At 38.4% G+C, this 14,950-nt stretch overlaps 1 protein-coding gene and 1 pseudogene across 25 annotated transcripts in view; one reads left to right on the top strand and one right to left on the bottom strand.

The window, feature by feature from the left end:
- Positions 1 to 720: 720 nt before the first annotated feature.
- On the top strand, positions 721 to 6,506 carry LOC127624952 (retinol dehydrogenase 11-like; annotated as a pseudogene).
- Positions 6,507 to 8,324: 1,818 nt separating this feature from the next.
- LOC127623107 (calcium/calmodulin-dependent protein kinase type II subunit beta-like) overlaps positions 8,325 to 14,950 on the bottom strand; it is a 108,145-nt gene continuing 101,519 nt past the window's right edge. For 17 of the 25 annotated variants that reach the window (XM_052097547.1, XM_052097457.1, XM_052097466.1 and 14 more), the window contains 4 exons: positions 13,835 to 13,910; positions 13,631 to 13,725; positions 12,479 to 12,713; positions 8,325 to 11,474 (listed from right to left, as the gene is read on the bottom strand). In XM_052097547.1, the coding sequence (XP_051953507.1) occupies positions 12,481 to 12,713; positions 13,631 to 13,725; positions 13,835 to 13,910 (404 nt within the window). In that variant the 3' untranslated portion in view covers positions 8,325 to 11,474; positions 12,479 to 12,480. Of the gene's footprint in view, positions 11,475 to 12,478; positions 12,714 to 13,630; positions 13,726 to 13,834; positions 13,911 to 14,461; positions 14,630 to 14,950 lie in introns of all 25 variants that reach the window. The other 8 variants (XM_052097366.1, XM_052097382.1, XM_052097390.1 and 5 more) reach the window with 1 other exon arrangement.

The raw sequence follows: 14,950 nt of genomic DNA, 5'->3' as shown, positions 1-14,950 counted from the left end.
ACAACTGATGCAGAAAACTTTTCAAAACACAAAATTTATGTCACTGCTAATGCTTTTGGCCACGTCTGTACATCATAGAACTTTATAACTACCACATACATGCAACATGCTATTTACATGGTACTCCAAGGTACTTCAAAAAGCAACATGGTACTGCCATTGTACATGTCCAAAAAATGGTATTGCCATGACACATTTATGTTAGTGTTAGTGTTTTGTTACCAGGTGGTTGTCTCTTCTACCTGTCTGGATTCAAGGTGTCTGTGTATGTCTCAAGCACTGCAGACAGTAGGAGCAGAACACACTTTTTCCTCCGATAGCTGCTGTCAGGAGTTAAATACACCAAAGACAGCTGCACTAAATAGTCAAGTCTGAAGAAGAATTTTATAAATCTACATGGTCACACTAAAGCAGGCATTTTATTTTTCTGTTGAAATTTGTAATGTATTAGCAAATGAAAACTTGTGTAATACTCCAACCACCAGTATAAAGTAGGGTCAGGATTGTTGATCGATGTATCAGTTTTACCGATTGATTCATACTATGGATTTTGAAAACTATCGGACGATTAATCGGCTATCGGCTTGTTTTCCTACCTTAGTTATCATATCAATAAAACCCACTATCGGTCGACCTCTAGTATAAAGTTTAAGACCACCATTGTATTGGTTGTTTAGGAACACAAATAAGATCCAGCAAAAAGTAAACGGTTTTGAGAGCATGGACACTGTCTGTAGCCCAGAGGGACTGTCCACTTGTGGCTCACTGGGCACTCAGGATATGAGCTCATGCATGAAGGTGACCAGGAGTGGAGGGATCCAGAGCTAACAGCATACTGTTTAAAGCACCTGGAAATGTCTGTAGTGTGGCTAGCAGAAGATGGCTGAAGGCATTATACCACCTCTGCAACACCATCCTACTAGAAATGGGTAGTTGATATGAAATGTTAAGCACAGGCAGCAATGTCCTGCAATGTAACATGCTATACTTCATCTAAAAGAGTTTTAGATAAATGTACTTCTTGTGTAAATATTAAACATGTCCTTTTTATGACCTCATATTAATTGAGAGCCTACATGGTATATCTGTATCGATACTATTTGTCAAATTTGTTACACAACAGGCCTATGTCAGTGAAAAAAAACACAAAAAACCCCCGGAAGAAACGGTGACCATATTGTCCACATAAAATGTAATCTAAATCTTTGTTAAAAAAAATATATTTATTTGTCAGCTACACAAACATATTTGGGAAGAATCACATCTGGTGGATAAAAAAATAGGTTGTTTCCTGCTTACTAACTTCAGTCAAATGGTTTGTTTGATTAAAGCTGATGTATGTAATATCTGCACAATTGTCATAGTGCCACAGAAACACAGTGCTTACAGTTTTCTAGAAAATTAACCTATGAATGGCTTTCTTATAGTTATCACTGCATATTTAGCTGGGATAGGAGAAAGCATTTTAACACAGAAAAAGTTTTAATTACTGCTTGTGTGCCAGCAACCCTTTAAATATAAAAATAATATTTAGTTCATCAGTACACATAAGTCTTACTGGGCTCTCTGCATTGCTCCAGAAGTTGCTGTTGGAGGTTTAAATCTAAAGGAGAACCAGAAAATTCCCACACTTCACTACACTTTCACCCTCTTCAGCCAAATAGTAAATACTACAAAACAAAGATACACAAGAAACAATGTTTTTTTGTTTCACACTACAGACATTCGCATACACGGCAATCTATAAGATCATCAAACACAACAGAGAGCTTGTACCTTAGAAAATGTAGTTATGACAGTCATGCTTTTCTTCAAACAGAGTAGAGATGAGGTGGAACAAACCATCCAGAAGACAAGTCTGATAAAAACAAAAGCATCAAGATAATATTAAAGGGATAGTTCACCTAAAAATGAAAATGCTCTCATCATTTACTCACCCTCATGCATCCCAGATGTGCATGATTTCTGCTGAACACAAAGATTTTTAGAAAAATATCTCAGCTCTGTATGTCCACACAATTGACTGAAAGTGACTGTTGATCAGAAATGTGAAGGTCCAAAAAGCATATAAAGGCAGCATAAATAAAATAGTTCTCCAATAGTTTCATCCATGCTTTCTCTCCAATCAGTTTTGGGTGAAACTATGATGTATCTCCTTTTTCACTATAAATCTTGTCATCAGCAGACTCTTTGGCATTCATTTCAGGTTCGATTATATTTCCTATCGCGCCAAGAGACTGCAATGGAAAAAGGCGTTACATTTTAGTCTGTTCTCATCCAAAATCATTAAGATCCCTTCAGAAAACATGGATTAAACCCCGGAGTCATATAGATTACTTTTATACTGCCTTTTTTGTATTTTTTGAAGCTTCAATATTTTGGACACAATTCACTTGCATTATATACTGTAGATTAACAGAGCTAAAATATTCTTCTAAAGATCTTTGTTGGTGTTCTGCAGAAGAAAGAAAGTCATACACATCCGGGATGGGGTGAGGGTTAGTAAATGATGAGGGAATTTTTGGGTGAACTATCCCTTTAACTTGTATTGAAAATAAGCAAAGTATCTGAAGGTCTTTTAATGAAAGAACCTACAAAACAAATGGTGAATTACCAATCAAAGCAAACATATGAGCAAAATATCTCGTAAACCTTTTGTCCCTTTAATATTTGTATTCTTATTTGCTGCTGGTGCAATAACTTATGAAGAAATAGTTGAACCTCCTCTACAACAATGCAGCTGTTTACTTCAGCCAAAACTAGCAGCATCTGTAATGGAAAATAAAGAACACATTCATTTAAGGGAAATTAAACAAGAATGAAATTTATTTGCTGATGTCAAATAATGTCAGTTAGCACAGAGAGATTCAAAGCAGACGTCCATCTCATATCAAATGTTTATGTATCGAATGCATAACAATATAATATTAGAATATGTAAAAGATATCAACACTCTCCTCAAAGTCACTGGCTTTGTACCAAATGTTGAGCAAAATTTGATTTTATATCAATTCACTTGACCTGAGAAGTTGCAGGCAGGGCCGTCAAGTCAAGTCAAGTCAAGTCAAGTGGTTTTTATTGTCGTTTCAACCATATACAGTTAGTACAGTACACAGCAAAACGAGACAACGTTCCTCCAGGACCATGGTGCTACATAAAAACAACAAAGGACCAACATAGGACCACATGAGACTACACAACGAAATAAAATACCTATATAAACTACCTATATATACCTATATAAAGTGCACGTGCAAACATGTGCAAAAAGTACAGGACAGTACAACAAATTACTGACAATGAACACGACAATAGACAGTGCAGCGCCGACCAGTACTCAGTAGTGCAAAAAGATGACAGTTTCTAAAAATGTAAACATAACATACTATGAGATAATGTTCTATGCACATAGCAGTTATTGAGGTAGCAGACAGTTATAAAGTGACAGTTATTAAAGTGCAACTCAGGACACGTGTGTGTCAAACCAGTCTCTGAGTATTGAGAAGTCTGATGGCTTGGGGGAAGAAGCTGTTACACAGTCTGGCCGTGAGGGCCCGAATGCTTCGGTACCTCTTGCCAGATGGGAGGAGGGTAAAGAGTTTGTGTGAGGGGTGTGTGGGGTCGTCCACAATGCTGGTTGCTTTGCGGATACAGTGTTTTTTGTAAATGTCTTTGATGGAGGGAAGAGAGACCCCAATGATCTTCTCAGCTGTCCTCACTATCCTCTGCAGGGCTTTGCGGTCCGAAACGGTGCAAGTCCCAAACCAGGCAGTGATGCAGCTGCTCAGGATGCTCTCAATAGTCCCTCTATAGAATGTAGTGAGGATGGGGGTTGGGAGATGTGCTTTCCTCAGCCTTCGAAGAAAGTAGAGACGCATGTATCCTGTCATTAAAATGAACAGGATACATGTGTTGCACGTGTGTTTTAGGTGGAAATTGTGATATCGGAAGGAGACCGCTGTAGCACTGGCTTTGCGAGGTGCTCTTGTCATCATTGCCTGCAGGGACGAGGAAAAAGCAAGAAAGGCACAATATGAATGTCCTTCACATGGAGGTGGACCTGACCAATGAGAAGTCCATACGAGAGTCCAGCAAAACCTTTTTACAGCAGGAGAAGCAGCTAGATATTCTGATCAATAATACAGGTTTTACTCATTATGTGTTCCACCCCACTTGTAATGTTCTTTACGGGCACTTTCTTGTCCAAAGTTGACAATGTCAGTTATTGTCATGGTTATGCAACTTAAAGCCATTAATGTCTACATACAGTGCCTTGCAAAAGTATTCGGACCCCTTGAACTTTTCGACCTTTTGCCACATTTCAGGCTTCAAACATAAAGATATAAAACTGTAATTTTTTGTGAAGAATCAACAAGTGGGACACAATCATGAAGTGGAATGAAATTTATTGGATATTTCAAACTTTTTTAACAAATAAAAAACTGAAAAATTGGGCGTGCAAAATTATTCAGCCCCCTTAAGTTAATACTTTGTAGCGCCACCTTTTGCTGCGATTACAGCTGTAAGTCGCTTGGGGTATGTCTCTATCAGTTTTGCACATGGAGAGACTGAAATTTTTGCCCATTCCTCCTTGCAAAATAGCTCGAGCTCAGTGAGGTTGGATGGAGAGCGTTTGTGAACAGCAGTTTTCAGTTCTTTCCACAGATTCTTGATTGGATTCAGGTCTGGACTTTGGCTTGGCCATTCTAACACCTGGATATGTTTATTTGTGAACCATTCCATTGTAGATTTTGCTTTATGTTTTGGATCATTGTCTTGTTGGAAGACAAATCTCCGTCCCAGTCTCAGGTCTTTTGCAGACTCCATCAGGTTTTCTTCCAGAATGGTCCTGTATTTGGCTCCATCCATCTTCCCATCAATTTTAACCATCTTCCCTGTCCCTGCTGAAGAAAAGCAGGCCCAAAGCATGATGCTGCCACTGCCATGTTTGACAGTGGGGATGGTGTGTTAAGGGTGATGAGCTGTGTTGCTTTTACGCCAAACATAACGTTTTGCATTGTTGCCAAAAAGTTCGATTTTGGTTTCATCTGACCAGAGCACCTTCTTCCACATGTTTGTGTGTCTCCCAGGTGGCTTGTGGCAAACTTTAAATTACACTTTTTATGGATATCTTTAAGAAATGGCTTTCTTCTTGCCACTCTTCCATAAAGGCCAGATTTGTACAGTATACGACTGATTGTTGTCCTATGGACAGAGTCTCCCACCTCAGCTGTAGATCTCTGCAGTTCATCCAGAGTGATCATGGGCCTCTTGGCTGCATCTCTGATCAGTCTTCTCCTTGTATGAGCTGAAAGTTTAGAGGGACGGCCAGGTCTTGGTAGATTTGCAGTGGTCTGATACTCCTTCCATTTCAATATTATCGCTTGCACAGTGCTCCTTGGGATGTTTAAAGCTTGGGAAATCTTTCTGTATCCAAATCCGGCTTTAAACTTCTCCACAACAGTATCTCGGACCTGCCTGGTGTGTTCCTTGTTCTTCATGATGCTCTCTGTGCTTTAAACGGACCTCTGAGACTATCACAGAGCAGGTGCATTTATACGGAGACTTGATTACACACAGGTGGATTCTATTTATCATCATTAGTCATTTAGGTCAACACTGGATCATTCAGAGATCCTCACTGAACTTCTGGAGAGAGTTTGCTGCACTGAAAGTAAAGGGGCTGAATAATTTAGCATGCCCAATTTTTCAGTTTTTTATTTGTTAAAAAAGTTTGAAATATCCAATAAATTTCGTTCCACTTCATGATTGTTCAAAAGTTCAAGGGGTCCGAATACTTTCGCAAGGCACTGTATTAATGAATAGGTCTAAATGGATCTATTAATTGACTCTGTACTCACTCTCAGGCATGCCCAGCATTTTGGAATGGACAGATGACAACTTCTCCATGTGCTTTGGTGTGAACCATCTGGGCCACTTTTTAATAACCAACCTCCTCCTCCAGTGGCCAAAAGAGAGCTTGCCCAGCAGGGTCATTGTGCTCACCTGCTCCAGCTACAAGTACCAGAAACTGGACTTTCAGGATCTCAACTACAACCTGTTCCCGTTTTTCACCTAATGTCGCAGTAAATTGGTCAATATTTACTTTACACAGGAGCTAGCTCACATGATGGAGGGCAAAGTAGTGACTGCGTATGCGGTTGTGTATAGTCTGACTCTGTCATTGCACAAATAGATTCTCACTTTTGCACTCTGATGTTTGTCTTCCTCTCCTGTCTCATTCAGGATACGTTCAGAGTAACTGGACCTGCCATTTCTCGGTTTTGTTCTGGATCCTGGTGCAAGTGGTGATACTCATGTTTTTTGTGTCATGCAAGTCTGGGGCACAGACAGGTTGAGTATTGCACCGTATTAGATGAGGTTCTCCCACACAATGGAGGATACTTTGCTGACTGACAGCCGGCCCCTCTTCGAGACTTCGCTAGAGATCCTGGAGTAGCAAAAAACATTGCGAGGCCAATGAGAGAATAGTTAAATTGGCCTAAAGCCACCAATATTGTTTGCATGTTCGATTAGGATTTTTATGTTATTTATTTATGGAACAGTGTGATTTGTAAGAATGTGATTTTTATGATTGTCTGTTAATTATGATAGAGTATGATTTTTGATTTATTTGATGATGACTGACATACTTGGGTTATTAAACATGCAGTATTGCAATGCCTACATTTTCATTAACCATATTAATTAGTGAAGACGGTATATAGGTCAACACAAAAAAATCCATTTAACAAGACGAGGGTGGCAAAGCAAATTAATCAAAGCCTGATGGCACACAAAGCTAGCAGCAATACAATCATGACATTTCAAAAGTTGTTGCAAAAAGTTTCAAGTGTTAACTGTTCAAACTAAATGGGTTTTAAATATTATTTTTTTGGTGGCATAAGCCTTTTAAGGGTTTTGCATTTTAAGTGGTCTATCCTTTCCCTTTACTACACTTATAAAATCATAATAAAATCACATTTCCCACTTTCTGAATAGAGCCTTTCTATGACCTTTCCAGTTATGATTAATGTATAAAGATGTTTTAAAAATCATTTTATAGAGGGAATGAATAGGTTTCATGATACACTCACTGGGCACTTTATTAGGTACACCAGTACATCTACTTATTCATGCGATCTAATCAGCCAATTGTGTGTCAGCGGTGAAATGTATGAAATCATTCAGATGCGGGTCAGGAGTTTCAGTTAATGTTCACATCAATTATAAGAATGGGGAAAAAATGTGAACTCAGTGATCTAGAACATGGCATGATTGTTGCTGCCAGATGGACTGGTTTGAGTATTTCTGTAACTGCTGAGTTTCCCACACAACAGTCTCTAGTGTAGAGAATGGTGCAAAAAAAACCTTGTTGATTAGAGAGGTCAATGGAGAATAGCTTCAGATAACCCCACTGTACAATTATAGTGAGCAGAATAGCATCTCAGAATGCACAACATGTCAAACCTTGAGGCGGATGAGCTACAATAGCAGAATACCACATTGAGTTCCACTTCTGTCAGCCAAGAACAGAAAACTGAGGCTAGAGTGGGCCTACCATTTGTGTACCTCAGCAGAAATCCAGATTTGTCAGACCAGGTGATGTTTTTCCAACAGTCTACGGTACAGTTTTGTACCTCGGCACAAATCCAGATTTGTCAGACCAGGCAATGTTTTTCCAATCATATACTGTACAGTTTTGGTGAGCCTGTGCTCACTGCAGCCTCAGTTTCCTAATCTTACCTGACAGCAGTGGTACCCGGAGGGGTCTTCTGCTGTTGCCTATCCGCCTCAACGTTCTACATGCTGTATATTCAGAAAAGATTTTCTTCATAGAACTATTGTAACACGTGTTTATTTGGGATACTGCCACTTTCCTGTCAGCTTGGACCATTCTCCTCTTACCTCTGTCATTAAAAATACTTTTTAGCCCACAGAACTTCCGCTAGCTGGATGTTTTTTTGCACCATTCTCTTGACACTCTAAAGACTGTTATGTGTGAAAATCCCAGGAGATCAGCAGTTACAGAAATACTCAAACCAGCCTGTGTGGCACCAACACTTATGCAAATCACTGAGATTACATTTTCCCCCCCAATCTGATGGCGAACATTAACTGAAGCTCCTGACCCATATCTGCATGTTTTTATACATTACACTGCTACTGATTGACTGATTAGATAATCACATAAGTAGATGTACAGGTGTACCTAATAAAGTGGCCAGCGAGTGTATATTTTACATTATACATGCAGTATACAGTACATGCATTATACTTAGTGTACAAATGTTCACTACAGAAAAGTCAATGGCTTTTGATATTTTATTCATCCATTCTGGTTTCCCATGACCGTGGGAACCATGTAAAAAATATATTGCTCATCAATTTTGAAGAAACATGAACAAGATTCTTCAGTATTTAAATAATCTAATTTATTCATAATTTTTGAACACATTTGCGTAAGTCAGGGAAACACAGAGCATGTTTTAGAACCGAGCAATAACAAGAGTAAGAATTATCGGATATCAAAGAGAATATTTTATCTCATACAGAAAAACAAAACTAAAAGAGGGCTACTGTGAGAAGACTCAACTTCAGAGAAACTATTCAGTTCCGTTTCCATTTAGATCAATGATATGAGTGGGGTGGAAACAGTCCTGTTCGAAAACAGATGGGGTTGTTGGTGCAAGTGGAATTACTGTGGATGTTGCTTCTATTTGAACTGTTTGTCATGAAAGGAAGATAAAAGTTTGAAACAATACATGATTTTAATGGCCATTCAGTAATGAGCATCTGCAAAGCACAGTATGATGTCACTGCCGGTAGACTTAAGGAGATATTCTGAAATATTAGTGATCACATGCATACAGTAATTATTACTAATATTGCGAGCGCTTCTCTGAAGTCAAGCAGTCACATACAAATGAGTAATCTTATATTAATTTATATAAATATCAGTCATTGACAACAATGAACTTAATACAAAAGCATGCTGTAGAAATATCACCATTTCCATAGTCTTAATATCATCAACATTTTCATAGTTATAATTTTAATTATTAACACTGCTATTGTCAGCATCATCTTGGGACAAAAATATTATATGCACTTAAAGCTGATCAAACAAATAAGAGAAAGGTTAAGGGAAATCAGCAATCAATAGAAAAAATTAAATCAAAACAAGAAATAACACCAAACCTAGTGTTCAAGTGACTCTCATGCAAAGAAATTCCAGCTGAAATGCAAGTAAACTGTAGTTTCAATACAGTGAGTCCTGTTTTGATTGTGATGTGCACTTTCACTCATTATCATGTTTATTTTCATTACTAAACACAGAGAACTGTACACCTTTTTACATGCTGCTTTTTTGTTGTTGTCTTTTTGTTAAGGGAGTGGACAAGTGTGGGACTTTGATCACTCTTATAAACACAGGTGCAGTATTGGATCACTTTTCGTCTCAGACAAAACACAAGAAAAAACTTCAAAGAATGAGACAACCTTATTAGAAGCAGAATACCGGCGCATAAACACATATCCATGTGCCTCATGGGGTCACTATTCTCCAAGATAAATATGTAATTTTTTCTTTAAAGATCTCGAGGCGCTTTAGCCGGCTTAGTTTCTTTCAAATAATAACAACAATAAAAACGTCAGTAGTCATCACCGATATTACATGTGGCTACTACTCAGTGCACAACAGTGTGTAATGCACATGAAATTAAGAAACGCGTAAGAAGTTGAGAAAATCAAATAAACAAATACGACCTGAGGACGCAAACAGCATATGAGCCTCCGGGGTCATTCCATTCACATTAGTTACATGACCATTCAGTTCACCACAATTACAACCTCCATCACTTCAAAAGTAGACTGACACTAGCATAGAGTTGCATGAGGTGTAATGTGTTAAGCTCCGTTTCAGATACACTTCACATTAGGAACATTCCTTTGTTCAACAACTTTTCGCCATCATCTGAAATATAAAACTATTGGGGGTAGGGGGTGTTCGGCTGTTTGGCCCCGTTTCGTGGCAGGTCCACTGGGAAAAGTCCCAGTTCTCCCTATGGACAGTCCGCCCCTGCTTTGCTAGTATGCTAGTAAGTATGTTACTAAAGATCTTAAGTAAATCAAGCAGGTACGGTTTATGCCAAATTTCCCAAATTCAACTGATATTTTATGCTGTCCAGTAACTCTAAGCCTAAACTATGAATACATATTACCGGTACACAGTAAAAATACAGTTGCCACCTTTTGAAACAGAATTCCTCAACTAAAGATGTCTTTCCTTAGGCAGAATGTGAAGACATACAAAACACATTAATGATGAGTCATCTGGTACAACGGTTCACCTATAATGGTTGCATTTCCGTTGAGGTATGAATAAAGTTTGATTTAATCTTTCAAGCTGAAGACAAACTGCAAGAGGCAAGAGCCTTCCTAACACATCTATCCACTGGCTTAGCCAAAGAAATAATAATAAAAAAAAAAAGTTTTGAAAACCTCTCATATTGCAACACTACCAATGACATTTAACACTAACATTTTAATCGGTGTCACATAAGAGACGAAACAGTTACAAAATCTATTGTGGCTTTTTCCAAGAACCAATGATTGTTTATCTAATAAGCCAGTAAAGAGTAATTTATCTGGGCATACTAAAGATGCTCAATTATTCCAAATCTGTTGCAATGATTGAAAGAAATAAATATAAATGTAAAAACCGGAAGGCCCCAAATTAAGTTCTTAATCAGGCTCTGCCCCATACAGTCATATAGATGGATTGAATGTCCAGAAATGTTTTAACACACATGGACAGATGCATTTGTTGTATGCGAGCTTGAGCTTTCAACCATGAAACAAATCAAGAAGCCTGTACATTAATGGTAACCATATTTATCTCTCCAAATCACTGTAGAAACGGTCGCTGTTGGATATATTGGAAAATTCATGCTCTCAGAAACAAAAGTCTTACATAAATTAAAAATCATGGGAATTCAGAATATGAATGGTAAAAGTGACACATAAAACTGCTTTTGTGATAATACTAATGACAATATTAATCATAATAATAACATCAAAAATCTACATACTGTAAATGAGGACGGCGAATCAGTGGAAAAAAGGTCGTTACTGAGACTGGAAAGGACAGAAAGCATGACGTTTCACGGGTGACTTGCGGCCTTTATTAATCAAAGACTGTCCCACTCCACACAGTCTCAGCACAGGTGTAAAAGATACAGGGTGAGGGACTGGGAGGGAGGGGTAAAGTTGATAGGGCGATGAGATAGAGGACAATGCACAAAAGTGATTGGCAGGTGACATGATTGACAGGCAAGGAGGCGGTGCCCAGTGTGGGAGGGTCAGGCACTGCAGACTCACAGCCACCCATCACTGTACTCCCTCTCTTTCTCTCTCTCTCTCTGCATTTCAGACTGGGCACTCTGGTTAGATGTGGCTACAATTAGCCCAACCTGTGGAAAAATATTGTTAAAAATGTTTCTTTTCTAATTAAAGCTTACAACAAAATAAGTTAAAAGAAGTGCCATGAAATTAGCAGACAATTATCAGAGATATGCATGAACATATGAGTATAGGGGAAACAAGGGCTAGTTGTGACTAGGGCCATTTCGCACAACTGTGTCACATTAAAACATATGTCATAGTTTTCAGATATCTCCATTTCCCCTGTTCACAACACTATAATTAGAAAATGGCATTTTCAAATGCATCCAATAGGGAAGGCTTTCTTTGCAAAGTTCCGTTTTCACAGTCAAAAACAGCATATCAGTATGGATTAGACGGAAGACCAAAACGTAGAGAAAGAAGAAAAACGAACTAGTGTGGATGTGGCCTAATATTAGCTGGGTAAACAAGAGAACAAAATAAAACCATACTAGCAAGGCTCAAGTTCTTAAAGAAAATAGAATTTTTAAGTTGCTTTAAATGTAATTGTATACAGTTCTATTACAATATTTGTGGAAAAAACAATAGTTTATTATTTTAGCATGTTAGCTTTTCTATTTTTGCTGTTCTTTGAATCTTTTAGTGTTTTATTTATATGCTTTTTGTGAAAGCATATACATGCATATAAATACACATACAGGTATGTGGTGGAATATGGCTTTTTGCACATTTAAAGCAATTTAAAATTAATAAAATTGTTCTTCTCAAATCGGTGTCAAAACGGCAGATTTCCATTAAGACAAGTCACCCCATACAATGACAATACGCCCCTCTATAGGTTAATGTGCATTAAATTAATGTTTATCTTCCTGGGCAATAACAGTGGAAATGGTCAATAGGTTTTAAAAATAAACCTTAAAAAAAGTTTTAAAAATAAACCTACCATGAAAAATATTTACTGGAACAAGAAGTGTTGTATATAAGCAGTACCAAGCAGTGTATCATCATGAGTAGCATTATTTTTTAAAAACTAATATTAAATCGTATTTTACAACTTTATGAGAGGATGTACCTTCACTGCAGAGGGGCGGCAGGAGCTCCCGAACAGTGGAAATGGACATTCTGCCATTTGGCCTCCCGGCGATGCCACACCCTCGTCTCTTCTGATTGACTGCTGCGCGGCCGGCCCTGCACATCCACGTACTGTGTGAGACGGATGTAGGCGATGCAGGCTGCATCCTCTCCGATCAGGTGAACATGAGGGTTCAGGATGGTAGTGTGGATGGGCTTACTATTCTTAGACAGCACTGGAATGGCACGAGACAGTTATCAGGATATCAGAATATAAATACAGGGTAATATTTTTGAAGTTCTACTATACAGACATAATATATGTAAAAAATCTAAACATTGCCATGTACCAACAGTAACATGTAATGATTTGGGGAATACCTAAATTCAAACTAACAGCAATATCTGTCTATAAGCATTTTCAACTTGTAAATACACTCACTAAGCACTTTATTATGAACATTATGGTCCTAATAAATTGCCCAATGTGGTCTTCTGCTATTGTAGCCCATCCGCCTCAAAGTTTGACATGTTGTGCATTCTGAGATGCCATTCCGCTCACTACAATTGTACAGAGTGGTTATCTGAGTTACCGAAGCCTTTCTGTCAGCTCGAACCAGTCTGGCCATTCTCTGTTGACCTCTATCATCAACAAGGCATTTCCGTCTGCAGAACTACCGCTCACTGGAGGTTTCTTGTTTTTGACACCATTCTGAGTAAACTCTAGACTAGAGACTGTAGTGCGTGAAAATCCCAGGAGATCAGTAGTTACAGAAATACTCAAACCAGCCAGTCACCAACAATCATGCCACGGTCAAAATCACCAAGATCACATTTTCCCCCTTTCTGATGGTTGACGTGAACATCAACTAAAGCTCCTGACCAGTATATGCGTGATTTTATTCATTGAACTGCTGCCAAACGATTGTTTGATTAGATAATTGCATGAATAAGTAGGTGTACAGGCGTTCCTAATACAGTGCTTAGTGAGTGTACATCAGTGATCAAGACATAAATTAAATTGCATATGGAAAAAGAAAAAAGAAAACAGAATAACTGAATACTCTATTTGAGGTTCTGAAGGAATAATAAAACATTCTGGTTCTGAAGTTAAGATACTGTGTCTGTAATTTACTATTTCTACTCCACTCACAGTTTTCAAAGTAAAATCTGTGGAAGTCCATGCCCTCCACCAGGTTTCCCAAGGCCTCTGGCTCAAAACAGGTGAGTCCAGGGTCACAGATTTTACTAGAAAGAATTGAAGCCAAGTTTTAGTATCACATTATTTATTTACTCTCTATTTGGGTTAAAAAACCTCCCAATTTCACAATTAGATGCACACACATAAGTGACTTACGCATAGGCTTCAAAGTCACCATTGTTGATGGCCTCAATTAGCTGTTCGGTGATTTTGATAATCTCCTGTTTGCGTACTATGGAAGTGTAAAAAAAGAAGTACATTTAACAAAACTCACAGTATTAACGTACATACAGAAAACCATTAATGGTATGCAAATTTATATCTTTTAAAGCACACAAACATTTGGTCTGCAGGTTATTTATTTCTAATATCTGTGCCGTTTTGCATTAATTCACACAAGCTGCAGCATTAAACAAGGCAAGCGCACGCAAATAAAAAAACAGGTTGTCTGAAAACCACCCAGATTTCAGCCACCTATACTACTTGCCCTCACACACATCACTTCCTTTCCAGTTCTGTTAGTCACAGGCCTCTGAAACCACACTTAAAATAACTGAAGGGTAAAATACAATTCAATCACCACAAATTTAATCACCAAATTTCATTTGGTGGTGCTAGTGGCACAAAGATTACACACCTTTAAAATCCACACAGTACGCTCAATACGCTTGTTAGTCCACTAGCATCATTGCCGCCTTTCTACAGGTCACTCCTAGGTTAATAAACCTCATGCATTGTGCCAGTAATGCTAGCAGAAATGCTGACATTGGATATTGTACTCACAATGTGCTGACGGCAGGGGTCTGGAAGATTTTTGGGAAGGGGAGGGGTAGGATGGGTCAGATACAGGGCCAGGGGCAGTAAGGGGTCTGCTGTGCGCTGATGATTCACTGTCTGTCTGGGGGGCTGAACTTCTGCGCACACTACTTACAAGATCAGTCAAACGTGACACTGGAGTTTGGCGATGAATAATTACCGAAACAGAAGAACGGAAAAAAGATGATGAACATGGATGAACAGACTTGTTGGACAATGAATTAAGAATGGGCGATGAGTATGTTAAAGCAAAAGCATTAGAGAAGTGCTGTTGATGAAGATTTGATGAAAGATTACTTGTCTTGTTGATGAAGACAATTTTCTTTAAAGTCAACGTGAAATAAAAATTGACCCTACTTTCCTGTGATGATGTGTTTTCTATTGAAACAGGAAATTGGGACGGGACATATCGATAGCCTAGTCCCATTGATAGGATTTAGTTATGTCATAGCTATG

Source organism: Xyrauchen texanus, chromosome 3 (assembly GCF_025860055.1).
Source record: "Xyrauchen texanus isolate HMW12.3.18 chromosome 3, RBS_HiC_50CHRs, whole genome shotgun sequence".
NCBI lineage: Eukaryota > Metazoa > Chordata > Actinopteri > Cypriniformes > Catostomidae > Xyrauchen > Xyrauchen texanus.
This window is presented reverse-complemented; position numbering and strand designations above follow the sequence as displayed.